At 38.0% G+C, this 16452-nt stretch overlaps 1 protein-coding gene across 7 annotated transcripts in view; it reads right to left on the reverse strand.

The window, feature by feature from the left end:
* Positions 1–16452, reverse strand: part of LOC117612027 (uncharacterized) — a 263880-nt gene that overhangs the window by 5405 nt on the left and 242023 nt on the right. For 6 of the 7 annotated variants that reach the window (XM_034340658.2, XM_034340653.2, XM_034340651.2 and 3 more), the window contains 4 exons: positions 9787–9905; positions 3995–4173; positions 3535–3696; positions 1851–2127 (listed from right to left, as the gene is read on the reverse strand). In XM_034340658.2, coding sequence (XP_034196549.1) covers positions 1851–2127; positions 3535–3696; positions 3995–4173; positions 9787–9905 — 737 coding nt within the window. Of the gene's footprint in view, positions 1–202; positions 1099–1850; positions 2128–3534; positions 3697–3994; positions 4174–9786; positions 9906–16452 lie in introns of those variants that run through there. The other variant, XM_034340657.2, reaches the window with a different exon arrangement.

A 16452-nucleotide genomic window follows, 5' to 3' on the forward strand; every position in this document is an offset into this window, starting at 1 on the left:
GATCAATTGAAAATTTATACAATCCAAGTTATCAAAAAACAATGCATCTGTATCGTTATAAATACAAAAATTGGAGATCGACAAAAATATTCAATTTATTATTAACAGAAGAAGATAGAATCCTTTTCCAATTTTTTTTATTTCTCAATACAGTTTATAACATATTTTTTAAATCCATTTTTATTAGGATCTTATAACCAGTAAAATTTGGATGAATTAATTAAACAGCAAGTATTCTTTAATTACCATTCCTTCGCTAATATCACTCTACGTCTTCAGTTCAAGATATACATCATTTAATTCCTCTCAGCAATATCAGAATATATCCTTCAACAGCTGATGCGTTAATACCATCTTTACACACCATTTATCTCAAACAGATAATTACTTTCTTCGTTGATTCTTGATTGAGACACATCAAGCATATCGTAGCTCGGTTATTCAGCGTTCAAGCGTAGAACACAGGAAATTGCTTTCTAATCCAACGTTTCCGTTGATCGTACAAGGTACAAGGGATCAGAGGTTTCCGAAAGGGAATGAGAAGGAAAATAAATCCAATCTGGAAAAATGGGAAGAGAAGGAAGACCTTCAAAGCGGATATCTAGCAGGAATGGAAGATACGGTGGTGCTGCTCATCTCTGTGAAACCGGCGTGGCGAACGTCGACGATTCGTAGGAAAGAAAGAAGGAAGGAAAGAAAGGAGAGCACGTTGGCCAGAATGGAAACAGAGGCTCAAGGCGGTGCGCAAAAGCCATTTCTGAGGTTGCTCGGTCCATTGCAACGACTTTGCTTCCGCCTTTGCCGTATCGCCACGTTGTTTCACAGCCAGAACGGCGGTGCGAGAAACGCAGATAGCTGGGCCAGAAAAGAGAGACGAAGCGTCTCTCTAAAGACTCGAAACGATTCTCGTTGTCCTGGCGAGTCCAATAGTCTCTTTAATCTTCAGTCCTGTTGCCAATTCGTTGTCGAGGCTCTTGCTTTTACGGAAGAAACCGTTCCGCTCGATCTTTCCGGCTCTTCTGTTCACCTTTTGCTTCCGTTCATTTCGTCCTTTCGTAAAGAAACTCAATGGACCGGATCGAAATTCCAACGAAGTAGCTAAGGGTGGAATTGAAGGGAATTTCAGTGGTGTCGAAGAAGGGATAAAGTATCGTTTCGTTGAGTAGTCGCCTTTTATTTGCTGTTGATTCACTGTGAATTTTGTTGAGTACCCTTTTGAGAATCGTGACTGGAAGATTTATTGAATGCTACACGATTTACACCGGATTTTAAAACGTTTACAGCGAATATACACGTCCCTTCAAGTGTAAAAATTATCGATTGGAAACTAATAAAAGGAATGCTTTTTTATCAATTTATAAATTGAACATGTTTTAACGAAATATATAACTTTTTCGCGCATTTTATTTTAAAACCGTCAGAATTCAACTGCAGAGGGAATGAAAAATTACTGCAAACGTGGTAGTGGTGCAACGAGTTCAGCTCGTTGCGACTTTTTCGCAAGAACAATAGACAATTTTTAAAAAAATATTCTATCTCGAAAGTTGGTAGTTGCTGAAAGTTATTAGGTTGACAACTAAATTCGCGAGCTTTTCGCGTATTTTGCTTCGTAATTGTGCGAATTCAGAGAAAACGAAAAGTTTACTATCACGAATGACAATTGAATTTTTATTTGGGGCCCGTTTGTAAAGAGAAAAGAAAATTATTTTTTGAAATTTTTCATTGAATATTTAAAAAATTTCACCTTAGTACTAGGTAGTAACGTACCGATACTTTTGATCTGTAGTATATGTTCGATACAGGATGTAAATAAAAATTCGATAAAAATGATAGAAGAGTTTTTTTCTTACGGCTTTGAGTGGATTTCACTTCAATGGTGAGTTGTCGATCCGTCAACGAGTCCAGGATCCACGTGCACTTTTGCTGATAGTACTGATTGAGCTTTAAACCACTACTGGCCAGGTCACCGCCATTGACCTCTCCTTCCGGTTTGGTCGTTGTATGGTCGCCGCAGTAAGTGTCCTTGATAAACTCGTAAGCTGCACGGAAATTGAGGCCTGCCTTCGAGGACCTCGACCATTCGATGTACACCGGTGTCCAGCTACGAATTCCAACAGGAAGCCAATCCTGTGGGATACATTGCGGATAATAGTACCACGTATCGCACACGAAAAATAAGTTTTTTAAAATTTTTTCCTTACAATTTTCACGTGAGAATTTCGTGCTTTAAAATACCCATATAATAATTGAGATCCTTGATTATCGCAAACGCTACGAATTTTTTTAAAAATCCAATGATAACTTCAGGATTTGTTTGGTCAAACGTAAAAAAGGCGAGAAATTATTATATGTCCAATGTGTACAATGCATTAACCATAAATTGGACTCGTTTATGTTTGTTTATTGCGGTAGCAGTGATATGTTTAAAGGTCGCTGTTTATATTATGCGGTGGGGGGAAATTTGGTTTACTGTGAAATATTTCACAGAAATTTGATAGAAATTCATTTTTGTTCAAGTGGAACTTTGCTCATTTAATATCTAGTAAGAAAATGAAGCGATCATCGGTCCCATGGTTAAAACCGAACAAATCCCAGACTGCCTTGGAACGCTTTAAGATAAAAGATCTCGAAAAAGCAATTTAGAACCGGGTACGTGTTCATCAAAGCGCATTTAGTTCTCGAGTGTGGCGCTTTGCAAATCGTTCGATAGAGTGTCCTCGATTCTGCGAAAAACAATTTCTCCACTTTGTCTACTTGCCACCGTATGCACGCGGCGAATTATTTGTTTTATTCAAGCGATCGGTGAAATCGTTCGAAGTAATTCCAGACCGGTTGATGGAGTAGGTGTTGAACAGAACGGGAGAGCATTCAATGTCCAATACAATCGGCGAGCATGCTGGCATTTGTCTGTGAATGAAACTTGAATGAAACGGTGGCAGTCGGACGTGAGCGGCAGAAATAAAAGGGAAGAAAAGAGAACGGCGGCCATCCCGACGCTTGCTGAGCATTTTTCGAATTAAACGATCCTGGTTATCGATGCGCTGCTCCTGTTTTTCCCAGTTATCATTTCCAACAAGATCGTATTTCACATTCAACGATACAATTTTTAGATTATTTTTTGAAAATAAAATAGAGTGAATGTATAATAAATATTGATAGGATATTTGTGTTTAAACAAATATAACAACTAATTCAGAGGTTTGTACAACAAATAGTTTGGAATTTATTCCTATGTTATATACGTGTTGTAACTATTTACCAACAATCCAATTTTTCAAATAAAAGACCTAAAAATGGTGAAATGGATTTTTACAATTATTTTTAATTGGCCATTTCAACAATTTCTATTATTTTTAAAAAAATCACGCATTCAAGACTTAAAACTGACAACAACATGATAATTACGAAAGGGATTTGATCGGAGATTCGAGGAATGATTACAACCGGGATTTCCAAGAAATTAACGAGCTTTCTGTTCCGCGATAATTCTCACGGGAAAGAGAGGGTGGAGTTCTCAGTGGGTCTTTCATTTACCTGATAATTTCCGCAGAGACAGGTGACGATGTGGCCGGTTTCAGAGACGAGCAAAAGGTGGTCCATGTTCTCCAGGGACTTGTTGCTGACGCAGTGACAGCCACTGTCTCCACACTTGGTTTCGCAAGGATTGTTCGGGCTCTGTTTCGAGCTGCTCTCCACCTTCGAGTAAAGCAACAGAATCTTGTTTACGATCTGCCATTGTATGGCACACGGTAGACGGAATGCCTGGAACTTCCTATAGTTCCAGGAATTCCTTTTGCGATATACTCCTCCTCTGCGACAGCTACTCTAAACTATTTTTCCCTAACTTCGATTAAATTGGTTCCAAGATATTAAAACAGTTTGTGAAAAGAATTTTCAAGACCTGCATTTAAAAAATTTGAAAGATTGAAATTCGGTAACAATTTCAATGTCTAGATTTTTCATTCGGTGATTAAGCATCGATCGAAGGACTTACGCGAATGATGACCGACTGATTAGCCGCTGGAATGAAATGCTGCCTGCATTTTATAGGCCCCTCCATCGCGAATAATCGGTGAGGTTCCGGATGCACTACGGAACCCTTCACCGGTGACGTCAATCCGTAATATTCGACGTCGCACACGCTGGCCGGTTGTTGAGTGCCACCCTCTCGTTCTGAAATATCGACAAATCGTCGTCTGTACGAATTCAATTCGTAGTTCTCATTCAAAGGATTAAAAATATTTCCGATCTTCAACATTTAGATAAATTGAAAGACAAATCGTTTCATTGCATGGCAAACATTTTTTTCCAATACAAAATATGAAATTATCAAAGTGTTCAGAATATTCGGATGTTGTTTTTCAATCGTTATTATTTAAAATTTTATACACACCGAGGAAATATATTAAATTCGAATCTTTAAGCTAGTTTCGCGAGGCAATTTCCCGTAATCCAGCCAGGAGGTAATTCGCGTCGCGACGATTTCATCATTCCCACCTCGACGAGATGCTGGCTAAATTGCCGGTGCAATTTCAGCGGCGCGAACGATACGTCAAACAGGAGCTCGTCGCGCGTTGTTCTACGGTCTAACCAAAATTCCGCTTTACGATACGACCCGGACAAATAAACGCGAGCGTCAATCGTGAAATCGTTCCGCGATTCTGAAACGCCTTTAATATACGCGAAAAGGTAATTGCTATAAACTCGCGATTTAACCGTAGCGGTTACCCTTTCGTGTGTGCAGCTGGAAATTGAAGGTTTCACGAGCAATAGAATTTTTTATCGGAAGGTTATCATGGCATTTATTAAATATTACAAAAGTATAGAATGGAATTTGTCAATGTTTAAATTATAACTTCCTACGGGAAAATCGTATCGATGAATAGAATTTTGTTAAATTTTTTAAAATACACGCTTCCTTAAATGATCATCGCTACGAGTGCATTAAATATGTATAAACAAGCAGTATCTGTGAAACGGAAGTTATCCGGAACGGAAAGCAGCGAAGGAAAAGGCACGAAGTTAAGAGAAATAAATACAGCATCGAAGCGAACTCGGGGCGAAAGTTTTCTTGTTTCTCTGCATACCGTGAAAAGAAACTTCTATAAATAGATAAAGGAGAAGAAATATTTTGTTTGCTCGATGGAAAGCACGTATTTCACTCTTTCTGATCAAATATTCGTGTTTTCTATTTTAAAATATCGTTTCGATTGGATTCGATTAAATTTCATTAAAATAATTCAATGAATAAGGTGGAGCAAATAAATCTCGTTAAGAATTCTTATGAATACCTTTGCGTGCAACCTAGGTTTACATATTTGCCTTTTTACAACAGATACGAGACAGTACAACGAACTTGGTTATTTTAGTTGAAATGCAACAAAGGTTAATCAGCTTAGAAGTACCAAAAGAATGACTCTTTAGAACTTCATGAAACGAACAAGTAAACGGTGGTACATTTAACCCTTTGTAGTCGTCCTTAGTAGCGAAAGGATTTGTAAGAATTATCAAGAACAAAATCTTTTCACTTTTAACTACCTTGCGTAATACGTTCATAATTCTTAAGTATAAGCATTATTTAAAATCTACTTTATTTCAACATTTAATTAAAACGGAATAACAAGAGAAGGTAGAATTACCTACACATGTGATCTTCAAACTCTCCATCTACGTTAATTAAAACAAAATGTTTTTTTAGAGTACAATTCGTTCCAATGTCCATGTTATTCTTCAATTGGACAATTTCAGAATTTAAATAAATATTTATGGGAACAGTATTCTTTTATTATACCACGGACGTGAGAAATTTTCAATTGGACCATCTTCTAATGTATTTCAGTGGACCCTGTATTTGCTCAGGAGTTCCCTTTATTCCGCTTATACTGCCACGGAAGCGAAATGTTCACGTTTCGTTACGTATGCGAAAATTTCGCGTGGCTATTCGATTCGCGAGCAAAGGTCGACAGTCAGCCGATGGGTATTCCAGTAAGGAAATCGGTCTCTCTGGATGACATAAAATTTTATGCGCCGATAGATTGTCCGCCAGTATTACGTTGCCTTAGTACCGAAGGGAGAATATACCATGGGATCGAAATTGCACGCTAGTGTTCGTAGCCGGCCAATATTCAAGGTCCTCTTCAAAAGAATATTCAATTAATCGAAGAGGAGGATGGTCGATGTTCGCATAATACAACGATCAAATGCATAAATGCATGGACTTGTGGTTGATCGATCAACCAAATGTGTCTTCATCAATTGTTTCATATTTCAATACATTTCGAGATAAATGCGAAGGAAAATGAGTAAATGAAATAGAGTTAAGGTTTCAAAAAAAAGTTTCCTCTGAAAGCTCCAAAATTATAATTAAGAACTCGAGAAACACTAATTAGTTTTGTAACCTCCTTGATTGAATACGAAACTATATTTTCTATAAATGAATAATTAGTAAATTAGTGATTCAAAAAATGACACATTAGTTTTTCAAATTCAATTCACTTGATTTTTCAAGCTTCTTCAAAAAGTTTACTTTTGATATCCACAAATGTCATCGAGTGGCTTTCAATTTTCCATCGGAGCTTTCAAAAATACCAATTTCTTACGCTGGAACGGACGTTCAATCGTGACCGATCCAATCGATTTGTATCATATCGGTCTTCGAATAACAGACAATATGATGCGGTGTCATTTTGTACGCCGTGACGCGGTGTCATTGGAACAATGACGGCGAGCGGAAAAAATCGTGATGCATTAAAAACGGGCAAATGACGAGAATGGAAAGTCAGCTCGGCGACAAACTGCCGGCATCGATTTGACGCTGATTGACGGATGTCCCCGTCGTTCGTCAACGTTATTACGTTTACACGGTGTGTACGCGTGCCTGAACACGCGACGTGCTATTCGATCGATAAGGCTTCGTCTACGGTTCCAATTAGAAAATGCAATCAACAACCAAAAAGACTGAAACAAACCTGGCATGAATTTCGCGTCTCATTTTATATTTTTCATTTATTTCGGCAACGTTATTATTTGGTAAACGAATTGATTGTCGTGGCGGACATTGATTGTCGTGGCGAAATAATTGAATAATTAAAAGAGAAAAAAATTGTAAAAAATTTTGCATACCATTTATATATGAATTACGTAAACGTAATTTTTCAGTTTTATTACTGCTCTCGTAAAAAATTAAAGCTGCAGGAAAATACACATTAAATAATTCTATTCTATCCCCTGTCATATTTTCATCTTTCTGATATAAACTGCATTTAATTATTATTGCATCACTTTACACGCCTTTGTAATTCATATTTGAAAAGTTTTAAAAAGCGAGCCATATTAAGGTTTCAACTAAAAATTCTATCTTTTATATTACTACTTTTACAAAATGCAACGATTTAATTACATTACTGTTAAAAATTGGAAGAAACAGTAGAAACGTTGACAAGTCACCAGAACCATAACTTTTACGGGAAATATCGTTATTTGATTGGAATTTTTCAAGTACCGAACGAATAAAACGATATAAGTGGTTTTAATTATTTCGAGCCGTGAATGAACGTTCCACGTCGAGGCTCAATTCGAGAACAGATTCACGAATTTCACGAGAGAGTTATAATTGAATTTATCCAAATTATTTCGCAATTTCGCCCAATTTTATTTGTCCTCTATCTCAACTAGCTAGTATAAAACTTCACGTGGATATTTTGAAACGTGTTATCAGAATTTCGTTACGATTAACCCTGTTGCAGGTTGCCCAGACGTGACTGGAGATTTTTATTAAATTTCTATCGGAAACGTTCGACGATTTTCATCGTTTACCATTACGCGTTCGTATCGTGACGGTGATTTTTCGACTGGTTGCGTTTTTCCACGCGACACGCGATAAATTTACCATAGTATCGACTCTTGTTCAACGGCAGCCTCATGAAGAAGCAAATAAAATTGGTCACCGGATAATAAATGCCACACGATTTTTATATCTGTTTTCTCGGCTAATTTCATTTAAAAGTTTAATTCGAACGCATCAATTCATTTTCCGCTTTGCGTTGATTCATCGCGTTGTAAATTTGATCTTTTTAAGGCGATACATTGACCCGTTGATCACCTGAGTGAACCTGTTATTTCTATAGAAATAAAGAATTTAATCTTTTTAAATTGAAAATTTTTCAATATTTGTTTTAACAAGAATTTTTATAAAGAACACTCCGCCCTTGGTATTGAGATAATTAATATTCTTCAGGCTAATATTTGAAGGGAAGACGATTTATACGTTGAGGAGTTTCTGCTCAAAGTTCTTGTCTTCTATGGTAACAACAAAAGACGTAGTATTACGTCAAAGGTTTGTATCTGTAGCTTACTATAAAGACGCGGTACATTGTTAAAGATTCTTCTGCGGTTTTAACAAAAGATCTTACATCGTCTTTATGCTCGAAAAAATTGTTAATAGCTTCTTAACGATAGCTTCATTTCTCTATTGAGTGTTTCGGAATAAAGAATCGTTAAGAAATGTTAAATTTACGAGTGATTTTTGTATATAAAATTTACAGTGAATCTATAAATTTCTTTGATCTTGCAAGGCTGAGAGAATGAATTTTCCCGAGGGATCGGGTATAGAAACGATCTTTCAAGGAACGAGGCGTCGATGGAGGCAATAAAAGATTCATTGGTCGTTCGGTCGACGCCATCGAGCTTGAACTTTTTGCCGGAAAGCTCGCGGTAACATACTGTAAATGCACCTTATGGATAATTCCGCATTCTTGGCTGTGAGCCAATCGAGTTTCAGGATTACCGAGCGAGGACGCATCTATATTCATCCGATTAAGGGCTAGGTGAGCTTTACCGTCCGATATCGCAGTTTCCGGTAATTAGTCGTCCGTAATTAGCAACGGGCCAAGCAGCGAAAGCTTAAACGAAGAATCGGAGCTAAAATAATTGGCGTATTGCGCTGACCACACTCGATCTGTTTCGTCCACGGTTATCGATCGTTCACCGTTTCCGGTTAATCCATGAAATAAAGCGAGACGCTCGATGCCCGTTTACGTATTCGTCGTTTAATTAAATTTTTCATCGATTTTCTTTTAATTAACCACGCGGAGAATGGATCGGCCATTATTCGAATTAACGGACTCATTGAAATTTCGACACGATCGATGGCGTTGTTTCGTCATAATCGCGTTTGCGTTTCAACCATGCTAAATATAACGAAGAAGTTAAAGCCAGCGGTTAGATCGAATAATTCGCATCGTTTCATGTAAATACCCTTTCGCGGTAGTTTACGTATTTAACCACCGAATCGCATAGCAATCAGTTGCATTATGCGGTCATTAGTCTCATAATCCGGCAATTATGTTGATTATGCTTCACGTATTGGCCCGTTTTAATGAACGATGTTCACCCAGCAAAAATTGTTCCTCAGAATACTGATACTTTCCTCTTACAAAACAAGGATTCTATAGAAAAATCTACTCTACGAACCATGTTACATCAGAAAATGAATTTTATGATATTTTACATTCAACTGTCTTTTAATCTGGCAACCTCCACAATTTGAATAATCCAGGCACAAAGGACGAGTTGCAAGCTATCTAATATTCTGTTCTTCAACGAGATTGCTCTGGCGAGGTTAAAAATAAACAATAAACGATTGTTTCATTTCAGAACGAGTCTGACCTTTTGGAAAAATAATTCTGAATCAATTTCATAAATCCTCGTTGGGAGGAGGGACACGATATAACGAGATAAGAGTTCGTGATACTTTTAAGATCGTCTTACTAAATATAGTCGACTTACCGTCGTGGAAGTAATAAGAAACGTCCATATATTCCTCGTCGGTGGGGCTATTTGAAGCTCGTCTCAGAACGACCGTTATATCTCGGCCATTAGACGAGTACCTTTTCGGCTCAACGTACCTGAAAAAAGAAAAACGGAGAAAAACGAAAATAGAATCTGCTTTTATACGGCCATAGACAGCCGGCAATAATTCGTAATCCAAGGCGTGATGTTTGCGCCATTTCTTGGAGGAAAACACATCGTTCCGTTGAGACCAGCTGTAAATCACGCGTTTGCCATCAGAAATACCGTAAAACGCGCGGCTTCATCTTCCAGCCGATACTTTGGAACGGATGTTCTTCGGCTTCAACGATCTGGAGCACGGATTATTCAGAAACGTATAAAGATCCGGATCGCACTTAGATTCCGATAAACCTTATTAAAAGTTTCCAAATTTTAAGAGCTCCAGTTTTTCCAAAAATATTATTTCAATAATTGTACTATATCTAAATGTTATCTTCGATTTGGTTCACGCTGGTAGAATCTGGTTCGGTGAATAATAGAAACCGCGTTTCGTAGGTTTGTTCGCTATTATGAATAATGTCTGGTTCGATTTGTTCAACAAAGGTACTGAATAGATTTTCCAAGGATTTTCCTAGCTGCCAAGGACACACGTAAAAGTGAACTCCTTACATCTCTCTCCCGTCGTTTCTTTCCTTTATCGCTAAGTCGAAGCGCCCGAAGGAAGTTTCCCATGAATTATGAAGCCGGCGCCTTTATGTCAAAGAGTACGCTTCACCATACTTGACAAGCTTACGTGTGCACAGCACGGCTGGAAGTTGGGCAAGTGGTGGCACAAAGCACCATGTAAATTTTCCACGTCGTTCACTTCCATTTTGCTCGGCAAAGTTGTAAATGGACGTCCTGGGAACACTGTCTCGCGATAACCTGAGCCTGAATCCTCTATGAGACAGTGTACAGTGATAAGTCAATGTTTGCCCCCTGGATTTCTCTCCCTAGATAACGCCTTGCGGCGGCATCCGATGCTTATTAATAGATGGAATAAATTAAACCTGCTTTTTGACAACACCATAAACCTTACGCGAGATGACATTTCGGGAAAATTAATTGTCATATCGTATACTGTCACACTTGTCAGAAGAATGATACAGAAGGAGTGTTGAATGTAAATTTGTTTTCAGATGATATTTCAGATGTTCTCAAATTTAGAAATTGAAGTAAAGATATCGGGATCTTGAAAGTTTTGGGATTTTCTAAACTTCGCAGGATCTTCAAATATTTGGAGGGTATCGAATTTTCAAGATATCTTAAATTTCACTTCATTACTTCACATTTCTAAGATTTCTTGCAAAATGATTCGAATTTTATCTTTAGCAATAATTAACTTGAAGGATTCATCGAGCATCTAAAACTTAAAATGTTTATCAATTAATTTGTTAGTAATTATAAAATCTCTAAAGTTTTCGGATTAGTATTCTAGAAATTCCTTTTCTTATTTACCTTGGGAAATAATTTTGTGATTATAATAGGTAGTTTTAATTAGACAAACAGCGCCGTCGTGATAATTATAGTGCAGTGAAACCACGAGCGTACGAAAGGGGAAGATTAATCGCGTTATCGACAAGGGACTTGCTCGGTATTTGCGAAATTGGCGAAGTTATAATTTTACCGGCGGCTGTTCGTAATCTCGGCGAACGAAGGAAGCCGAGGAACGGTTTCCGGTTTCGTTGATTAAGGACCCGGAAAAATTTCTAATTGTGACGTGGAAACGTTTGTTAACAAGCAGTGAACGAACATAAATAACGACGGAAACTTAATTCAACAGCATTTGACGTGTGTATGTATGAAACGAGCAAAGAATCATTAGGAACAGAAAGAAAAATGTAAAAAGGAAAAATGGAAACTGAAACGAGAATTTCATTTTACCAGGAATACAGAAATTGTATACGAGCGAACTATAACGAAGCAACAGAAGTAGCTAGAAATTTTATATTCATGAATATATATGTATATTTAAGTTCCAACGCGTAACGATCAAACGAATTCCAATTTTTATACCAAGAAATCATTAAATTTCGAACATTTTCTGTCATAATACAAAACTGAATTCATTATCCCGATAAAATTTCAATATTATTCAATCAAATAAAGTAAACTTCTTTCGCTTTTTATAAAAAATTATCAGAATTTTTAAAAATTTGGGTTTTTCATGTAAATCAACACTTTCCTTTGTAACGAAGGCCAAATTGAAGGTTTTTTTACCAAATTATAGATCAGAACCCTCCAAATATTTCCTTCGAGTATCCAAATAATTTCTCGTCCTTTTCATTCATTACGTTAGTGTGTGTTCACGTTCAACAAACAAGATGTGTCAATAATTGGATTCGCTTATTTAATAGAAAAATCGATCGTCGATCAATTTCTTGGAACGAATCGAGTAACGTTATTACAGGGACAGAAACATTCCATTCGTGTTTTGGTAGGGTGCTCTTTAAAGCGAAAGATCAAGCGACCCAGTTGGCTCATACTCAACTTTCATTCGCGGATTCCGAATATGCGAACGTCACTCGAGCAGGAGAATCAGTGTGTACTTTTCTTGTGCAAACCAGGTCGGACGGGAAGAGCATAGCGGAGTCAGACTTTTCGAATACCTTGCTGAAAGATTTTTCAGACACCGATCGTGGCTCGTACGTTGTTCAAATGAGATTTTAACGCGTATTGTATGGATCGTGTGTTCTTGTTCGCTTCACCTATCTCATGAAACTTCTTTTCCAGTTACACGTTGAGCGAAAACTTCTTTTCAATAGTATAAAAGCGAAACGACTTTGACTGTAAAATGAAATAACTTTTGATGTATTGAGCAACAATGTTACATGGCTATTTTTATTACTGTTACCTTTTTTACAATATTTAAAATACTAAGGTGTCTCATAATCTATAGATAAGAATGTAAACGTCCCAAAGCACACGTTACTCTAATTACACAACAAATTAAGTGCTCGCAGTTCGGTACTTCTATCACTATACCTGTCTCTCATTTTCACCGCGCATTAACGAGCTACGAATCCACGTCAAAGTAAACTGTTCTAATTCGAATTGGAAACAGTAGCGACCAAATCACGCTGTAATCCAGCATTCAATCGCGCTTACACTGATCAGACGTACGGCGATCAACTGTTATTGACTCGTAGGCTTGAAATTATACGTGTTGATTTGCTGTATGAATAGTGTCCACCGAGCGAACTATAGACGGTAGTTATAATCGGTATTCTAAACGGTCGATTCCACACACGGGACAGTTTGTTTTATCAGAAGTCGATTTGATCCGCTTCATTAGTCGTTCTCCAATGGGCACAAGCACGGCTTTTAGTTGGTCGCAGCGTGTCGGCCGATTAAATTACTTGATGGCTTCAGCCCCTGGCTTGATCCGGTGTATCATGTCCACTTATGGATGGCAATTAAACGGCACTACCTACGCTCTATTCACCGTGATAATAGGAAAATTGATACTCCTTAGATAACTTTAGGTAGCTTTTATTTCATAAGAAAAAGTATCGTGCAGTAGATAATCCGGTATCTCATTCGTTCCATATGTTTATCCCTCCGCGTTTCTTCTTATCTTGGATAATTCTAACTTTCCAACTACACTCATCAAAATATGTTCTGGCCGTTTCTTGCGTCCGACTAAAGTTCTTTTAAATGCATCGCGAAAGTCGGACCACAGATTTAGCGGTTCCGCGGAACAATGGAAAACATGCCTCCGGCTACGTGGCAGGAGAGGACAGATGAAACACGAGCGTTGTTCCGCATGAATTTTTACGAGATTAGCCCGCATAAAACACACGATAGTCCCATAGGCATGCATGTTCCCTGCATCTTTGTAATTGCTACTGAACGTAAATCTTGTCCGACCGTCCGACCACGTTAGAAATTAAGGAAGATTAAAAAGCATACAATGTTCTACAGTTAAGAGACCGTTTCCCCTTGACAGAAAACAACCATCATCTTTGCAGCGTTAAACTGGCTTCTGTACACTTGAATTTATCATTTTGATCGTTTGTAAATAATATAATATATAAATGTAAAAGTTTTGTTTCAATTGCAGTAAAAAAAATCTATAATGCAATAGCTTTTCTTAGATAAATTCTTGAAGAGTTAAATTTTCACGATCAAATTTTTAACTGTTCTCAAAATGAATTTGTTTAATTCTTGGTAGCGATCCGTTTCAAAATCACTTCTGGGAAATGATCAGCCTGTTTCTGTCCGGGTTAGTCGTTGGGTTTTTTGTTCGAGGGTATCGGTGTGCGGAAGCCCATGGACATTTTGCGTCCGTCTGCTTCCCATCGCTTGCATAATGCATACAGCGCATCCGTGCACTCAAGTCCCTTTTGCACTTAGTTCCGCTACCGCCTCGTACACTGTCGGCTTCACCTCCCACGAGGAAAGTTGCGATACTTTGTTTGTCGTCCTGGCTTTCTGCTACCTCGTGCTCTTTCCATGGCCGGCTGACCATCATCATCCCCCGAGACTTTCTTGCCCTCTTGGTCCCACATATCTCTCGGAACACTGCGAATCCCGTGACTCGTCCTCGAGCATATCTGTTCGTGAACATCCATCTCGTCGACCCTTTCAACTTATGATCATCTCTTCAAAATTTCAGAATTCAAATGAGACTCGACTTTTTATTTTTTCATTTATTATGCCCGTTGTTTGTTCTTGAAAACATCAGTTGAAATTTTGAGACAATTGCTGGATCGAAGAAAAATGTTAACTATTTGATATTTTATAAGTATTGATCTCTGTTGAAATTCTGAACGAATATTCGTTGTTGAACGAACGATTCCCTGGATAGAGAGGCGAACATTGATCGCAGTTGAAAGGATTTGGAATGTAACCCATTCGGATCGTGGCCCCCGATGCTGATCAATATGTGTGGGGAAAAGTCTTTCTCCAGCTAGGTTTCCCGTCACGTTTCTAGCTGGAGATACCTCTATTCTACTATGCGTGATTCTTTGCGGAGCCATTTTGACACTTATTTGATTAAAATCGAACGATCTGTTCCCTTTGAAGGTAATTCCTTTTGAACCCGTTATTTTAATATTTTATTTCGTGATCTTTTCCTCTTTCCAATTACTTGTTTTAAATGAATATAGGATGTTAATATTTTCTTTCCAACTTCGAAGCTGTTCTTTTCTATACGTAAAAGAGGTAGAAATTTTAATTAGATAAATGTAAATTAAAATTAGATTTCATTTAGAGATACTTAGATATCTGCAAATATGCACTTCATTTTTAAATCAATTATAGCCTTTGTACAGTTGCTGAGAGTATTCAGTGGATATTATTTGAGTGATTACACGAGAGCTTCCTTCCTTTTGTACACGTATATTGTTTTATTCTATTTGTCTGACCACACCAACTTCTATTCTACTAATTACGAAGCTAACAAGAGTACAGGTTGCGCGTATTTAAACTATATTTTCCTAAAAGGTATTGTACAAAGGATAATTTAAATTTTGTACACGTTACGTTACAAAAACTTTCTCTCTGATACTATAACAAATATTTTCCATTGAAATTTAGCAAGTTGAATGCGCTAGAATAATTAATAAAGACAAAAAGTTACAAATCTCTAATTTTTCCAGTAGATAAATAATTAATTAGACCCTAAGAAAACTTTAGATGCGAATTTCTTTCTTTTATTTTAAAAAGCTGCGTCCTGTTACTGTTCAAAATTAATATTTTTGGACAAAGCTGCAGTCCAATCGGTTTCGGAAGCCGAAGTTCCGTTATTAATCCAAGCCCAGGAAAGAATTCTCGTTACCATGCGCAGTCGCCGTTAAAAAGTCGTGTAACAAACTGGAATTACAGTTACGATATCGTGCGATGGCGGCAAAGGGAAACGAAAGAGTTCCGTAATAAAGCACCGTGTCTCGTATAAATCGCCCACGAGCTGATATTCAAATTCTGTCTGCCGCTACGCGTACGCAAAGACGGGAAATTCGCGATAGCTGTATCCGATATATCCGGTGCTACTCCGCGGCCGCTGTTATTCCGCGTACTCGCAAACATCGCTATTAAACGTTTACGACATCGCGCAAGGAAACGGTGTACCGTGATGCAGCAACCTTTCAAACGTTCGCGAGAGAGCTGAACGCGTATCCTGCTGATACGCGGCCACGAGGAATTCAACCGGACAGAGTATGCCTTCTGATATTCTGCCCATTGGAAACGCGTGCACTCGGTGTAAATGCGAACGTGTATCAGAGAATATATCGCGGCAGTCATCTTTCATACTCGACTTCCGACGAGATGAACGCCAGCCTCGACGTTCCAAGCGTATTCTCTCGAGTGGACGCGCCAATGACGGATAGGTAGAGGCTGTTTCCTGATTACGTGTCCTCCATCGAGGTTCGTGTTTTCAGATCGAAACTCCCCACAGCCTTTTCGTTGTCGACTCTTTACACCGCTTTTATTAGATCGAACAGAGATGAAAGAAATGGCAGAGAAACTGGGCTATTCATTCGGAGGGACTGCGTTGAGACTCGGTTGAATGAGACAGTAAATCGAACCAGGACTATGACGTACGTTTCTGTTCATAAGTCATGGAACACTTTATCATTTTAGAATTTTAGAATTTTAATCGAGGAAGAGAATCATCGGAAA

Source organism: Osmia lignaria, chromosome 15 (genome assembly GCF_051020975.1).
Source record: "Osmia lignaria lignaria isolate PbOS001 chromosome 15, iyOsmLign1, whole genome shotgun sequence".
Taxonomy (NCBI): Eukaryota; Metazoa; Arthropoda; class Insecta; order Hymenoptera; family Megachilidae; genus Osmia; species Osmia lignaria.